This window comes from Petaurus breviceps, unplaced genomic scaffold (assembly GCF_028583685.1).
Source record: "Petaurus breviceps papuanus isolate PSGF00001 unplaced genomic scaffold, PetGlider_PUasm1.0 185, whole genome shotgun sequence".
In the NCBI taxonomy this organism is placed as follows: domain Eukaryota; kingdom Metazoa; phylum Chordata; class Mammalia; order Diprotodontia; family Petauridae; genus Petaurus; species Petaurus breviceps.
Window position 1 is genome coordinate 3,162,821 of NW_027185797.1, and position 15,297 is coordinate 3,178,117.

The 15,297-nt window shown below is 42.2% G+C and overlaps 1 protein-coding gene across 2 annotated transcripts in view; it reads right to left on the reverse strand.

Moving 5' to 3' along the window:
* Positions 1-15,297, reverse strand: part of CDCP1 (CUB domain containing protein 1) — a 562,995-nt gene that overhangs the window by 74,427 nt on the left and 473,271 nt on the right. The window contains exon 2 of one of the 2 annotated variants that reach the window (XM_069088343.1): positions 12,256-12,465. In XM_069088343.1, coding sequence (XP_068944444.1) covers positions 12,256-12,349 — 94 coding nt within the window. In that variant the 5' untranslated portion in view covers positions 12,350-12,465. Of the gene's footprint in view, positions 1-12,255; positions 12,513-15,297 lie in introns of those variants that run through there. The other variant, XM_069088342.1, reaches the window with a different exon arrangement.

Genomic DNA, 15,297 nt, shown 5'->3' on the forward strand with positions numbered 1-15,297 from the left:
CTCTCTCTCTCTCTCTCTCTCTCTCTCTCTCTCTCTCTCTCTCTCTCTCTCTATATATATATATATATATATATATATATATATATATATATATATATATATATATATATATATATATATATATATATATGTGTATGTATGTATAAAGAGAGGGAAAAACAATTCAGCAAAACTGATATGGAAAAAGCCTGATATTATACAGTGAAAATAAGGAAGAACAGAGAGCTTCTCATATCTCTTCTTTGGGCCCAAACTTGGTCTTCTATCATAGCATTCCCATTATTTCTAAGGGGAAATACAGCCTGGGTTTCAACTAGGAAATCAGAAATCTGAGGTGTGTATCTCTACACTCTGCTAATTTCTTAAAGAAACTCTTTCTCTTTATTCTGTGGCAAAGGGGTTGACCTGTGATTGCATCCATGCTGGAAATTCTCTGGTGTAGAAACTTCTGGCACTGCAGATCAGAACTTACTGTTAATTTATACTTTGACAGAGACGTTTGTGGGCCCTGAGAAGTTAAAACTGTTTGTCTGGCATTTAGAGGCTCAGATGTGTCAGAGGAAGGACCTGAAAGCAAATCCTCCTAGCTCCAAGGATTGTCCTTTATCTCCAGTGGCATACTGTGTCTTGTCAAGACTGGCATAGTTGGGGCAGCCAGGTAGGACAGCAAGTAAGAGCACCAGCCCCAGTGTTGGGATGACCTGGGGATCGAATCTGGGCTCAGATACTTAGCACCACACCCAGAAATAACTGGTTGTGTTACCTTGAGCAAGTTACTTAACCCCAATTGCTTAAAAAAAAAAAAAGACTGCCATAGTAGAAAGAGACTTGGATTTGGAGGTAGTACCAATTACTGGTGTGATCTTAGGTAGACACCTTCTTCTGGCATTAAATGATTTCTAATATCCCTAGCAGAGCAGCTAGGTGGCATCATAGTGCATACAGCACTGGGCCTGGAGTCAGGAAGTTTCATCTTCCTGAGTTCAAATCCAGCCTCAGATACTTACTAGCTGTGTGATCCTGGGCAAGTCACTTAATCCTGTTTGCCTAAGCTTCTTAGTCTGCAAAGTTAGCTTGGAGAAGGAAATGGCAAACCACTCCAGTAGTGCTGCCAAGAAAACCCCAAACAGGATCACAAAGAGTTGAAAACAACTGCACAACAACAGAAATATCCCTGACTTCACAGACCACTTCATGCTGCCCCTACTTGGACCATCACCTCTACCTTGTCACCACCCATAATCTGGTCTTTACTCCTTAGTCCCTTAGCTCTAATAGGTCAGTTTTTATCTGACCTTGCTGGAATCCTTTGTCAGACTTCAGAGTCTATTATCTCTTTCTTGAAATCCCTTTCTTCATATAATTGAAAATCTAGTCATCCTTCAAGACCTGGCCCAATCACCACGTTCAATCATGAATGTGATCTCGTTTCCCTCTTTATTTCTGCAATATTTATTGGCACTACTTATCTGATATGTACATTTTCCCTAGTATCATATGTAGGACCCTTGGGGCACCTCCCCTCAGTTCTCACATGCAGGTCTGGTCCCCTGGAGGACGGCTACTACCAGATCAAGGCAGTCTGTGGAACTCTACTTCTAAAACCATAGCTTGTGAGCCCCTACCAATGCTTTTATTTTTTAATGGTCAGGTAATAGAACACAATTACCCTCAAACAAATGAGTTTATTTACTGGAATAGCATAGTAAGACAATCCACAATAGAACATTCTCCCATACACTCAGGGAGTGCACTCTTGTAAACATACAATGGGAAAAGTGGTCGGGTACAAAGATGAAGGGGCCCATGAGGGTAGCATTTGTAAGGGGCGACTTATACCTCTAACACTGTAGAGCCCCTCATGTTTTGTTATAATGTGTGAGGTAGGTCTGTTGCTCTGATGGGCCCATGGGCCTACACTATGCTGAGTTCACTGTTTGGCTGAGCTCAGTGGGCATGATGCTCTGTAGTTGTCTGCCATCTCCACCACCTCTAGATTCAGGTTCAACTGAAGTCCTTGCCTAGACCTGTCACTGGTATACAGGAACCCTTACCCTAGGACCAGGGGAAAGCCTCCCTAGGTTTGTTCCCTCAGAGTCTGAGCTCTGAGGCCTACTGTCTCCTGAGCAGTGGGATCCCAGTTCTAGGCACAAAGCTTTCTCTATTCTCAGCATTCTCCACATAGAAGGTTTAGTGTTCAGGAAGCAACATCCTTGACTTCCCCTCTCATTCTCTTTATAAACACACATCTTTTAGGCCTCTGTCATAGGACACCATTACTGATGGAGAGGGAGAGAGGAATTCCCTCCCCACCTCATTGAACTCTGCAAGCTAGTTCTCAAGAACAGATGTCTTCCTCCAGAGTGGATTCTTGAGCTTACTCCTCAAGCTTAGTGATGTCTGGATTGACTTGACCAGAATCAATAATCCTGTTTTTTAAACTTTCAAGTCTCTCACCTTGGCATACCTCAAAGAATAGTTGGAGAAAAAGCACAAAAGCACCCCATGCTCAAAGCAAGCTCATTGTTTCCAACAGTCCACAGCCAAGTTTCCTGGTGTTTTGATGTGCAAACTGCCCCTCAAAGTCTGATGATACCCCTCACAAGCTGCAAATGGGCCACTCAAAATCTAATTTCATGAAATGGACTAGAGCTCTTAACAGATTCAACCCCCTTGCTATACCTAGTTATTGGTATTCATAGCTTTCTACTGCACTATAATCTCCCACCAGTTAGGGACTGTAACAAGGGGCCATCCCTTGCCTTATTACCTCTCCCAAATACCTTTCAGTGCCTGACCTAGACACAAGTCCAGCAGGATGCCCATACCTAATTCCATCCCTTAACCTGCCAGCCAGGCAGCTCACCAGGAAGAGTCCCCTGTCTGGGAAAGGCAGAATGTCCTCAAAGTCCACTCCACCTTGGAAAGAGCTCTTATAGCCCAGCACAGCTGATCACAGAGTTCCTGATACCCAGAGATCAAGCCTTCCAGTTTCTGCTGCCTCCCAAGAAGGTGAAAATCTCCAGACTGACTAGGTAATGAGATCAGTGAAAGGAAACCACGTGAGCACACCAGCTCCATGAGCTCCTGGATTCAGGTCACTCTCTCAAGCCATCTATCTTTATCCAGCTTTCAAGAAGCAATACTTCCTTCCATCATTACCACCCAGGCAAAGGCAAAGGTCTGAGGATCCATCAGATCCTGATGATAGCCTGAGTGTAGAGAGCCATGGGAGACAGGAGAAATCTTGTTTGAGTTGAGTGAAAGGAAAAGATTTCTGGGTTGAAAGGGTAAAAGAAATTTTAATTTCCAGAAGTGAAATAAAACCCCACCCCACCCCCAAAAAGTGAAGAATGAAAGTAACCCTGTCTCCCATACCATCTCCACATAACTATTCAGCCTAGAAGATTTGATTCTTCAGGTATTATTTGGCAGAGCAAAGTTGTTTTACAAAGTGACTATTTCCATGGTCTCTCTGTGCCCACATCCACCACTGGACTTGGTATTGGCTTGCAGCTAGCCAAGTCAGGTTCTTTTTCCAAAATGTGGCTTCTGTAAACAATTTTCAGCTCCTAACAGACCAGTTTTATAAGTAATTTTCATAGTTTTTTTTTTAAATAAAAGGTATCATTATAGCTTTTGTCTCTCTTATAGAAAGTAATTCTATTCCATCTTTAATAAATGTTTTGCCAACTTAAAAAAAAAAGTACACTGGACTTGGAGTCAAAAGACCTTGGCCCTGACATTCATGAGCTGTGTCAAAATGGGCAAGCCACACAGCTTCTCTGAGACTCAGGTTACCCATTTGTAAAATGGTGTTACTAATATATGAATGATCTAGCTCACTGGGTGTCAATGAAGAAAGTGCTTTTGTATATGAGAAACCATTACAAAAATGGGAATTACTCAATTCCCTGACCATAAGAATTACTTGGAAAATATGAGGTAAATGAATGAAAGACTTTGGCAACTTAGGCGGAAAAGTTCACCGTGGGTATAGAAAAGCTAGAGCAAAAACCTGGAGTCCGCTTCTTAGTTATTTCGCCATTCTCTCCAAGCTTCAATCAAATTTCTGAGGGCATTGAGATATGATCCCATCCAACCCAACAAACATTTAAAAATTTTTAAATGTAATAAATACCCCCCAAAGGAAAACATTTTCATAAACAAAGCAGACAAGAAAAAGATAATCACATGGGTTTCAATTATGTACAGTTTGCTTTAAATATATGTATAATAAAGCCAACATGTTACTTTCAAAACTGTCTTATCCAAGCATTTATGTTCAATCTGAGATAGCATTGATTAATGAATTGAGTTCTGGTAAGCCCTGATGAGTTCCAGTATGGACATGTTGGAGATACCTACAGGACATCCAGATAGAGATGTCCAACAGACAGTTGGTGATTTGGAGCTATAGCTCAGAAGATCAACCAGGGTTGGAAATATGAGTCTTGTAGTCATCTACACCAAGATGCAAATAAAAACATGGAAGGTCAGGAGGTCACCAAGAGAAAGTTTATAGAGAAGAAAAGAACATAGGATAGAGCTTTGGAGGACATCCAAGTCTGAAAGATCTGAGAGGACATAAAAGAACAGGAAAGTTAGCAACACATAAAGATAAATAATTGCCCAAAGAGCTATACAAGACTATAAGCCAGAAAGGCCAAGAAACCAAACTCCATTAAGACTTTTCAGTGAGATGATCAGGAGAATATCACAGCAACATCTCTCCCAGCCTATTTTCCTAAGATAGGATACCATTTCCCATTGTGTGTTCTCGGTAGTGTAGGTATTATCATTGTCATAGCTAGACCAGGAAGGTATTAAAAATTTTCCAAAGGACTTAGACTCCTTCCACAAATCCACTGCTTTTTGTTAAGCATCTTGTTAAAAAGAGGTTTTGCTGAGACTATAGCCTGGTGTTCCATCTCCAGAATGACAACATGAGGTTAAGAAGATCCCGTGTCCCTCAGGCATGGATGTTCACCATCTGTGCTTAGTTTGGAGGGAGCAGAAATGTGGTGTCTATTGTGCAAACTTCCTCATTGCTCCAAAGGCTATGTGACAACCCAGAGAGATACAGGAAGGGCTGCTAAGCCGCACCGCAACGCAATTTTCCCTTGTAGGGTGACTTACGAAATCCAACATCCTTAAAGGGGTCTCTTATTAGCGCTTCAGTCAGGGTACAAAGGAGAATATCAGTATCTCCTGGCTTTGAATTTCATTTCAAATTTAAAAGCCACAGCACCTGTGCTGACTATTCAGCTGTATAACGTGTCCAAGAGATGTCTAATTTTGTTTCAGTTGAATGTTTGAGGGGTTGAACCCTCTAAAGTGAGAGCCTTCACAATTGAGCTCCTCAGCTGGATTTTTACTGAGCAGAAAGCACAGCTGCTGTTGTTGTTTTTAGTCATGCCTGACTCTTTGTGACCCCATTTAGGGTTTTCCCAGTAAAGACACTGAAGTGCTTTGCCATTTCCTTCTCCAGCTCACTTTACAGATGAGGAAACTGAGGCAAACAGGGTAAAGTGACTTGCCCAGGGTCATACAGCTAATAAGTGTCTGAGGCCAGATTTGAACTCACGAAGACGAGTCTTTCTGACTCCAGGTCCAACACTCTGTTCACTAGGGTGCCCCTTAGCTGCCCCAAGAGAAAGCATGGCAGTTTCCAACAATACAGTTCATTTCAACAATGTCCTACACATGCAATACAAGCATGATTTTTTTTTTGCATTTTACTTGGAATGGGCTCTCCTTTAGAAAAAAAGAGTACAATTTAAAAATATATATATATACAGTACTAAAGATGAATACGTAATCATTGTCCTGAAAAGTCTAGTCAGCACATGAATTTCTGAAATGCCAACTCTGTTTTGCCATTGATTTCCATTATAAAATCAGTCACATTTTCTAGAGAAAACAATCGATCGGGGTCTGAGTTGAAAATATTTGGAGAGGAAGGGATGAAGCCAGGACCCAGCTCCTTGGCATCTGGAGGATGGTCATGGGTCAGTAGAATAAGCTCTGGATTTTAAGTCAGAGAACCAGGGTTCAGTTCCTGTGTGACCTTGGGCAGGTAACAACCTCTCTGGGCCTCAGTCTCCTCACCCGAAGGATGATTATCTAATAAACCATGTTGGTCCATGCAGGGCCTGGCAGTCATGGCTGTCATTGCTAGTAACAATTCAATGTCCTTCATGAGCGAAGAGGATGCAGCTGATTGGATTGTCCCAGCGTGGCTGATGGATTTGTGCTCCTCCATCAACACTCTCTCCCTTGGCCCCTTCTGACAGCTGGCACATGTCTTTAAGGAAGCAGGCTACAGTGAGGGTAACCTCCATGGCCACTGAACAGGCATGGCCAAGTCAGCTGGCATTGATGATGACCAAGTCAACCTGTCTCTGGTCCTTGTTCATTCTCTGAAGTAATCAACTAAGCTAATAGGTCAACTAAGCATCGCCTTATTAAGCACCTACTATGTGCAAGGTGCTGAAGCTACAGGCAAAAATATGGACAAAACGTAGCCCTTGAGGAATGTACAGAGGCAGCTAGGTGGCACAGTGAAAGACAAGTTAGAAGCCTGTCTCAGATACTTATTAGCTGTAGGATCCTGGGCAAGTCACTTAACCACTGTCTGCCTCAAGTTTTGCAATCTGCAAAATGGAAATAATAATAGTTCCTACTTCTCAAGGGTTATTATGGGGATCAAGTGAGATAACATGTAAAGTGCTTTGCAAACCTTAAGCTTCAACATATATACTAGCTTTTATTTTTTGGCTTTGTTTTTTTAATCTTTTATTTAGTATTTTGTTTTTCTCCAATTTCATGTCAAGAAGCCAATTTTTAACATTCCTTTTTAAAATTTTGAGTAACAAATTCTCTCCCTACCTTCCTCCTCACCCCTGTCTTGAGAAAGTAATCTGATATAGGTTATACCTGCATAGTCATGCAAAACATATTTTCATATTAGTCATGTTGTAACAGAAAACATAGACAAAAAAAAAAACCAAGAAAAAAAAGTTTGCTATTAGTTGTCATACTCCACAGATCTCCAGTCACACCAGCAGCTATGTACTTGTTGAGAGGTTCAGTTTCTACATTTAGGGATTTACCTTTCCTTCATCAATTATTCAACAAGCATTTATTAAACACCCACAGCCTGTCAGGCAGTTTGGTAGGCATTAGGGAGACGACAAACATGAAAAAATCCCTGTCCTTGGGGACCTTACATTCTGTCAGAGAGACGATATGTACATATATGTGTGCAAATCTATACAAGGTAAATACTGGATAATTTGGGGAGAAGCAGTAGGGAGTGGAAGTGAGGAAAAGGCCCATGCAGGAGGTATATGTGAGCTGAGCTTTGAAGAACATCAGGGATTCTGAGAGGAAGAGAGAGACATGTTCAGCCTCACACATAGTAGGTGCTTAATGGATAATAACTAGAAATTGAACCTCACAACAAAGTAGAATTACAGACTATTAGGGATAGAAGGGACCTAAGAAATAATCTAGTCCGATCAATACCTTCATTTTACAAATAAAGAAACTGAGTGCCAGGGAACAGAAATGATTTGATTATGTGTATACAACTAACCAGTAAGTGGCAGAACCACCCCCCAAACCTGGGTCTGACTCCCAGGCAGACTCTTTTTTTCTATGCCAGTCTGTCTCTCCAATAATCCAAAAGAATTAGTTCTCTCCTTCATAACTTCTTCATTGTGGAATGAATTTACTTATAATGAAGGCTCTGTGTGTGCCATACTGCTGGGAGTTGAATCGTGAACCACAAACAGTATTCTCTTGTCAAGTTCTGTATTTTGGACAGCACTCAATGCTTTTGGCCATTTAACCAATATCTCTATTGGAAAGCAAAGTCAAAATATTTTACTAGCCTGAAATTTTTTTCATCATTAATCAGACCACTCTTCCTCATGTAGGAAGAATGCCAGTTAGAGGGCTGGATTTGGGGTCAGATGATCTGGGTTCAAATCTCAGCTCTGACATTCACTTTGTAACCTTGCTTTACCTTTCTGAGTCCCAGCTCCTCATCTGTAGGAAGGAGAAGTTGGGCCAGATGACCTTTAAAACCTCTCCCAGCTCTCAGCCATCATCCAAAGAAGCAGGCAAACGTAGCAATAGTTAGGTAGCAGACCAGGTCCGGTGGGGAGGCAACAAGATAGAATTGACTACCTTTCTCCTGTTTACTAAAATAAACTGTTTTCTATGTTGGGAAAGTGGGTGAAGGGCTAATTACAAAGCTGTGCAAAATGATTTAAAATAATTTGATTGCAAGTATAATTTTTATAACCCAGAATTATAATTGAAGGGTAGAGATAGCTCTTCATCATTAAAGCAGAGTGCTCAGCTATTCTGATCTATTCCTATGCCTTGGTTTCTTGATAATTACCACTGACCTCAATCACAAGCACCACTCTGAGCAACCTGGTATCCTCAGATCCTCTCTGTTCTTCTGCATCTATCTGTACTTAATTCTTTCTGGCACAGCTAGTACCAAGCGATATGTGTAATAAATCCATACAAACTCTTGCCCACAAGCCCCACGTTCCATCCCATTCAACTTGAGTACAGGCATGTAAAAACAAAGACAGGGCTTGTGTTAAGCAAGGGTAGGACACCTGCAGGATATCTGGAATTCTCTTCTTTTTTACTTTAATTTTAAACCATGCACCCTACTGAGTCAGGTTGGGCACTAGGCGACCTGAAAATCTGTCTTAGTATTAGTCACTTTTTCTTGTGAACCTCAAGAGAGAAAAAGACATGTAGCATTTCCTTCCTAAGAAATGCAACCTGGAATCTGATGGGAAATGATTACAGAAGAAAGATCAGAGTGACCTGTTAAAACTGGAGATGGACTGATTATCTGAGCTAAGGTGTTTATACTGATCAGGATGAATCAAAGGGTAATGAAAACCTACCTAACATAACACTCAGTTGATGCCATTTCCTTATGCACTTGGCTTCTCATGATCAAGGATGTGCTGGATGTGCTCTAACCACTCAGGAGACCCTTCTGTTAAATTTTCTGTGTGAGCATTTATGCTTCAAAATCCTCAAGCACCACAAATTAGGGTTTGAGTTATGGTTTTGCTAACTGTCCAGTCCTAAGAAAGTGTTAATAGTGCAGAATAAGGTTAAAGGAGTGTTCTGAGTATACCCTTCCCCACAGTGCTTGTTAGATAATGACCCTGCCTAGAATAAACATGGATCCTGCTACATTCCTTTGTCAGCTGTGTGACTTTGGTCGAATCATTTCAGTTCTCTAGGGTTGTTCCTCAACTGTCAAAAGACTGAACTCTATGATCTCCATTTCCTCTCTCTATATTCGAACTGACCAATGCCAGCTCCCAGAATACACTCCTTTCCCACATCCTCAGGTCAAGCTACCTCCTCTAAGGAATTTTCCCCTCTGTTCCTACTTTTCACTTCTTTGTCCTTCCTCTTTTTACATGTTGTGCCCTCAGAAGAATATAAGCTCCTTGATAGCTGAGAACTTCTTTTTCTGATCTTTTTATATTCAGTATCTAACACAGAGCCTTCAGCACAGTACATGCTTAATATTTATTGAACTAAATTACTGTCCAAGAATGAACAATGCATTCCAATCTATTTACATGTATCTCTACCACCCCCATAGAATGGAAGCTTATTGAGGGCCAGAGCCATTTCCCCCCACATTTTGTATTTGTGCCTCCATTGCCTCACACATTATTATTATTATTAGTAGTAGCAGCAACAGCATAGGAACTGTTATTTCATTGGCATAGGAAGCTTCTAGTGAGGAATTCCTTCACCAATGCTCTACTTCTCACTGAGAGGTTATAAATGGGTTGCCCAGGATCACATACTTAGAGATGGGACTTGAATTCATGTCTTCCTGACTCTGGAGCCAACTTTCTCTATCACTAGGACCTAACAACTCTCCACTCCATGTAACAGGCCCTTAATAAATTCTTCTTGGTTTAGAATGGATACCAATACTCTAAAAAATCCTGATTGGGACCTTGGGGAAAATGGGGAAAATCCCAGGAAATAACTAAGAAATGTAACACCCCCCCCATCCCTTTAGCTTTTTTATAATAATTTTGGTTTCTTCCTACTGAGGTACCAAGATTAGGTATTCAAACTAATGAGATTTTATCTATTTATTATCAGTAATTGTGATGTGCAAAGCAGTATGAATGATAGTAATTCCTGTTTAATATAGTGATTTAAAGCAAATGTGTCAAACACATGGCATTCCTTAGTGCAATGGGAACCAGATTAAAATGTAATTGGGAAATATCTAACAAAATTAAAATAGAGTAAAACATAGATAATGTTAATATGTGGTTTTCTAAGTCAAATATGTACTAGCAGGGATCTTCATGTATGGCTTAGTATGGCTATTTGAATTTTGATATTGTTGATAAGGCATATGAAGCCTTGCCAATAGTGGGCCCTTTGTAAATGGCATTGGATTGGATTATATAGCCTTTGGAAATTACCAAGTGCTTTACACCCATCATTTAATTAAATTCTCACAACAATCCTGTGGGGTAGCTTGTAAAGGTATCACCAACCCCATTTTTAGGATGGAGAAACCAAAGCTCACAGATGTTGTGACTTGTCAGGCCACATCATTAATAAATGGGGGAGCCAATCTCAAGCCCAGATCTGCTGATGCCAAGTCTGCTCTCTCCACTACAAGGCTGTCATGTTCTTAATGTTCTATACTGATAGAACATTCTACTGTATATTACTGTACAGTAGAAAACAATGAGAAAAGGTATATAATTAATCGGTTATGTTTAATCACCAGTTTAATGATCTCAATGAGGCTCCATTTGACTGGAAGTGTTTACCCTAATTGAGCACACCTGGCCTAGTTTCTCTTCAGTTTACTGAAAGATTACAAATCCTCCATGATAACGGATGAAATCATAGCAACCTAATAGGGCAGGAAACAGTAGTCACCATCTAAAGTTGCTCACTTCATAAAAGTAGGATCAAAAGCAAGACTACTTTTGCTTATATAAATATACTTAAAAACAAAAAAATCTCATTCTCTCCGTCTGTCTCTGTCTCTCCTAGAAATCGTGGCCCTTCAGAAATCATTTCCCCTGATTACTAACTGATTGTAGTGGTTCCTGAAGCTCCTAGGGTGAGGGCATGTTCATGGAGTATTCTCCTGAATTTATTTTTAAGTCCTAATTGTAGTGCCCCACCTCCCAGTCTCTTTTGAAGAGTAAAATGAAATCGACACAAAAAGCAATAGGTGGAAAGTCCAGCCTAAGCTGGCAGATTCTAAGAGCAATTACCAGTAAAGACTGTGAAATTACAACCTTCCAGTAGGGGAAGTTGCTTTCATTTTCTAATTCCATTTGCCAAAGGCATATTTCCAGAGACCTGAAAGTAAGGAGGCAGAGGGTGGGGTGAGACAAGAGTAAGAAGTTGGGGTGGAACGGGTGGCAAACCCTAAAACTGTCAAGATTTAAGTGGGGGTTGGTCCGGATTTGGATTCAGGGAAACTGGGCTCAGGCCCTGCTTTGTCGTTGACTTGTGTGACTTTGGCTAAGTCATCTACCTTTTCTGGAACACAATTTCCTCTTCTGGAAAGGAGATTAGACTAGTGAGTTGTGTCTTCCAGCTCTAAATGTATCCTCCTTTTATATTGTTTTCCCTACAACATTCGATAAAAAGAACTCTAGGACAAATTAGGAATTAGAGGACCCAACCTCCCACCACCCTTTCCCTCACTCACTAGTTAATGCCCTAGGCAGCTGCGGGTCCTAAAGTCAGGAAAACTCATCTTGTTCAAATCTGACCTCAGACATGTAGTTAATGCTCTTCTGCCATACCGGCCTCTCCTCCCCTACCAACAGCGTCCACAGCTGACACATTCTTTTTCCTTCTTCCTGTGTTACGAGAGAAACTTACTTCCAGCCGCTCCCATAGTGGGACGGGGCGGGTTCAACACTTGCCCTAGTTGGGCAGGAGTTGGCAATCCCTTAGCCTTGGTGAGGGAGAGAAGGGAAGGTACAGGAACCGGCCACCTCCAACAGAGAAACCAGCGTGGATAGTCTCCACCAGGAACTCTAACCTCCAGGTGTGCACGGAGCCCTGGGCGCCACCTCTTTCCAGCCTTACCCGGGCTCTTCACGGCGCAGCCCCCGGTCCCCCCACCTCCAATCTCCCCCAGCCCGAGGTTCCTCCAACTCCGGCACCAGAGCAGCCCCGAAGCGCACTTACCTGTCCAGCGCGCAACCTGCGCCACCGCGCTCAGTTGCAGCAGCCCCACCAGCAGCAGCGCCACCACCTCCCCGCTGCGGCTACAGCCGCCCATGGCTCTTGCTAGCCCTCCTCCTCATCCGCGGGGCAGGGGCTCTGCCCACTGTTCCCGCGGTCCCCAACCGCTGCCCCCGGAGCCCAAGGCTGGCGGTGGCGCCTCCACTGGGCGACTGCGCTGCGCTCCGCCCAACCTCACTTGGCTCGCCCGGCCCCGCCCCGCGCAGCAGTGCCCAGGTGCGCACCTCCTCCCGCCTCCCCGTCTTTTTCCTTGTCCCGCCCGCTCGATCTGCAGAGCCGTTCATTCCCGCCTCGCCTTCTTTATTCCTGCCTTCTCTTTCCCTTTCCCCCCCATCAGTCCAGGTGTCCTCCCTAGTGAATTCTTTCCCATTTGTTAGCGTCTAACAGTTGCTGCTTCTCCAGGGAGTCTTTCTGGATCACCTGGGTCAGTAACAACTTCCTTCCTTAGGCCTAAAGTGGCACTTTGCTCTCCACCTTCCTCTTGTACATACACACATGCATTGTTTGAGTGTGCTGGAGAGGATGCTACCTTCACATCCACCGGTGGGCCTCAGTTACCTCATTTGTAAAATGAACATTATACACTGGAAAGTGTTCTGTCTCTGGAGTTGGAGGATGTTGGTTCAAATCCTACTTCTGACATTTATTACCAGGGAGACCTTGGGCAGGTCGTTTAACCTCAACGTTCTAATCTGTAAAGAGAGAGTTAGATTAGATGGCTTTTGAGGTTCCTTGCAGCTCCTAAATGAGGGTTGTGGCCCAGAGTCCTTTTCATCTTTATATCCATGAACCCACTGTGAATTTCTCATCCTTGACTACCAGTCTTATCTCCCCACTGTAAACTGCATTCAGGCATGGACTAGATCATACCTAAACTTACTATCTTCTTCAAGCCATTCCCAGTGCTCTTGAACAGTTATGAATGAATGAATGGGAAAATATTTATTAAGCACCTGCTATGTCTAAAGCACTCGGTTTTCTTTTCTTCTTCTTTTTTTTTTTTGCTTTTTGGAGGGCAATTGGGGTTAAGTTACTTGCCCAAGGTCACAGCTAGTTTTTGTGTTAGGTGTCTGAGGCCAGATTTGAACTCAGGTCCTCCTGACTCCAGGGCTGGTGCTCTATTCACTGTGCCACCTAGCCACCCCTAAAGCACTCAGTTTTCGAGAAGCTCATATTCCATTGGGTGAAACAATGCACACACAGGAGGGGGGAAAGGCCCATGGTGCAGTGACAAAGCAGATGCCACTGTGTCTTCTTTAGCATCATTTCCATCTCTAAAGCCATGTCCGTTTCTTATGCTGAGCCATTTGATGGTACCAAGGACTTTGGTTTTGAGAACTGCCTTTTCTGGGTCTTCAGTAACTGTGGCTATTGAGGAGGAAGCACTTGGAGAGGCAGCTGCCAGGCCACATCTCCATAAAGGTTGCTCTCTTGGATGATGACTTGGCAGGGCTGGGCAGGAAGCAGGCCTTGTGGTTTTGGTGGGAGAACACTGCAACTCCCAAGACTCTTGCCTATCAATGTCGATAGGTGCTTAAGTCAATTAATACACTTTGTAGGGAGAAACTATGCTTTTTGGGGAACTCTGCCCCTTGGTCTTCCCTGACCACAACTAATCTGTAAGGAAGTAACCTTTATTATCCTTTCAGGAAACTGCCATCTTGAGCCCCACACAGAAGGAAGAGAGGAAACCATAGCTTGACCCCTTGTAGGGTACCTTGAGTAGAAACTAGGTTAAAATTCATACAGCCTGAGGAAGAATCTAGAAATGAAATAGTATGTATCTATTTTCTCTTCCCATTCCATTGAGTAGATTTAAGAATCTTTTTAGCCTGAGTTTGGGGAATGAGATCACATTTATAGACTATCCAAGTCCCTCCCTTCTCTCTCAACATCCCTTTAGTTGACTTTGGAGGCCTGTCAGTGGACCTTAGTACATCCACCAGAAGGTAGATAAGACAAAAAGAAGACACATTAGAAACTGCTATTGCTTCTGAGTGGCTATGGTGAAGTAGTTGCTGTTATTATCCCAATTTTACAGCTATGGAAATTGAGGTTCATAGAGGTACATGACTTGTTCAGTGGTATATAACTATCTGGGGTGGTATTTGAACCCAGGTTTTCCTGACTCCAAATCCAGTACCCTCTCCACTACGACATGTTGCTCTTCCATTTTCTTAATATCTGTTTGTTATAGGGAATTGCATTATTGTTCAAATATCATACACTTCCTTGAAGTTAGCTAAACTCTTTGTCTTGGGATTTGATACAAAATCCTCAAAAATGTCAATTCACCAAAGATCGTTTTGAGGTATGAAGAAACAGATTACAGTCCAAAATCATGGAATGAAGCAGGAGAAAGATGGCAGCCCAGCTGTAGTGAGCCTTCAGGTGCCTTTGAAAGATAGCATTTTGGCTTATGGAATTTAAAATCAGCACAAAGAGTACTGAGGCATAACATTATTTTGTACTTATAAACATTGCTGGAGGGGGAGGAGTTGGATTGTTCAAAAGCTGGCTTTGCCCTGGAAGGAAATCTAGTCAACTTATGTATAATGCTTGCTTTTTTTTTCTTTTTTTAAATTTTTTTAAATGCTTTATTAACTTCTGATTTACATCGTTCGTTTCCGCCAGATTTTGAGTTACAAATTTTCTCCCCGTTTTTCCCCCACCCATCCCCCCAAAACAGCAGTCCCACAGGATATCCCCACCTCTGATCTGCTCTCTCCCATATTTTCTCCCATACCCGTTTCAACTTTTCCAGTAGGGCATGGTGGATCTCTATATTTCCCAATTACATGTAAAACAATATTGATAATAGTATATATATATATATATATATATATATATATATATATATATATATATTTAAACATTTGATTTTAAAACTTTGAATTCCAGATTCATTCCCTTCCTCCCTTATCACCCACCCTTACTGGGAAGATAAGCAGTTCAGTATAGGTTGTACATGTGTGGCTAATGCAA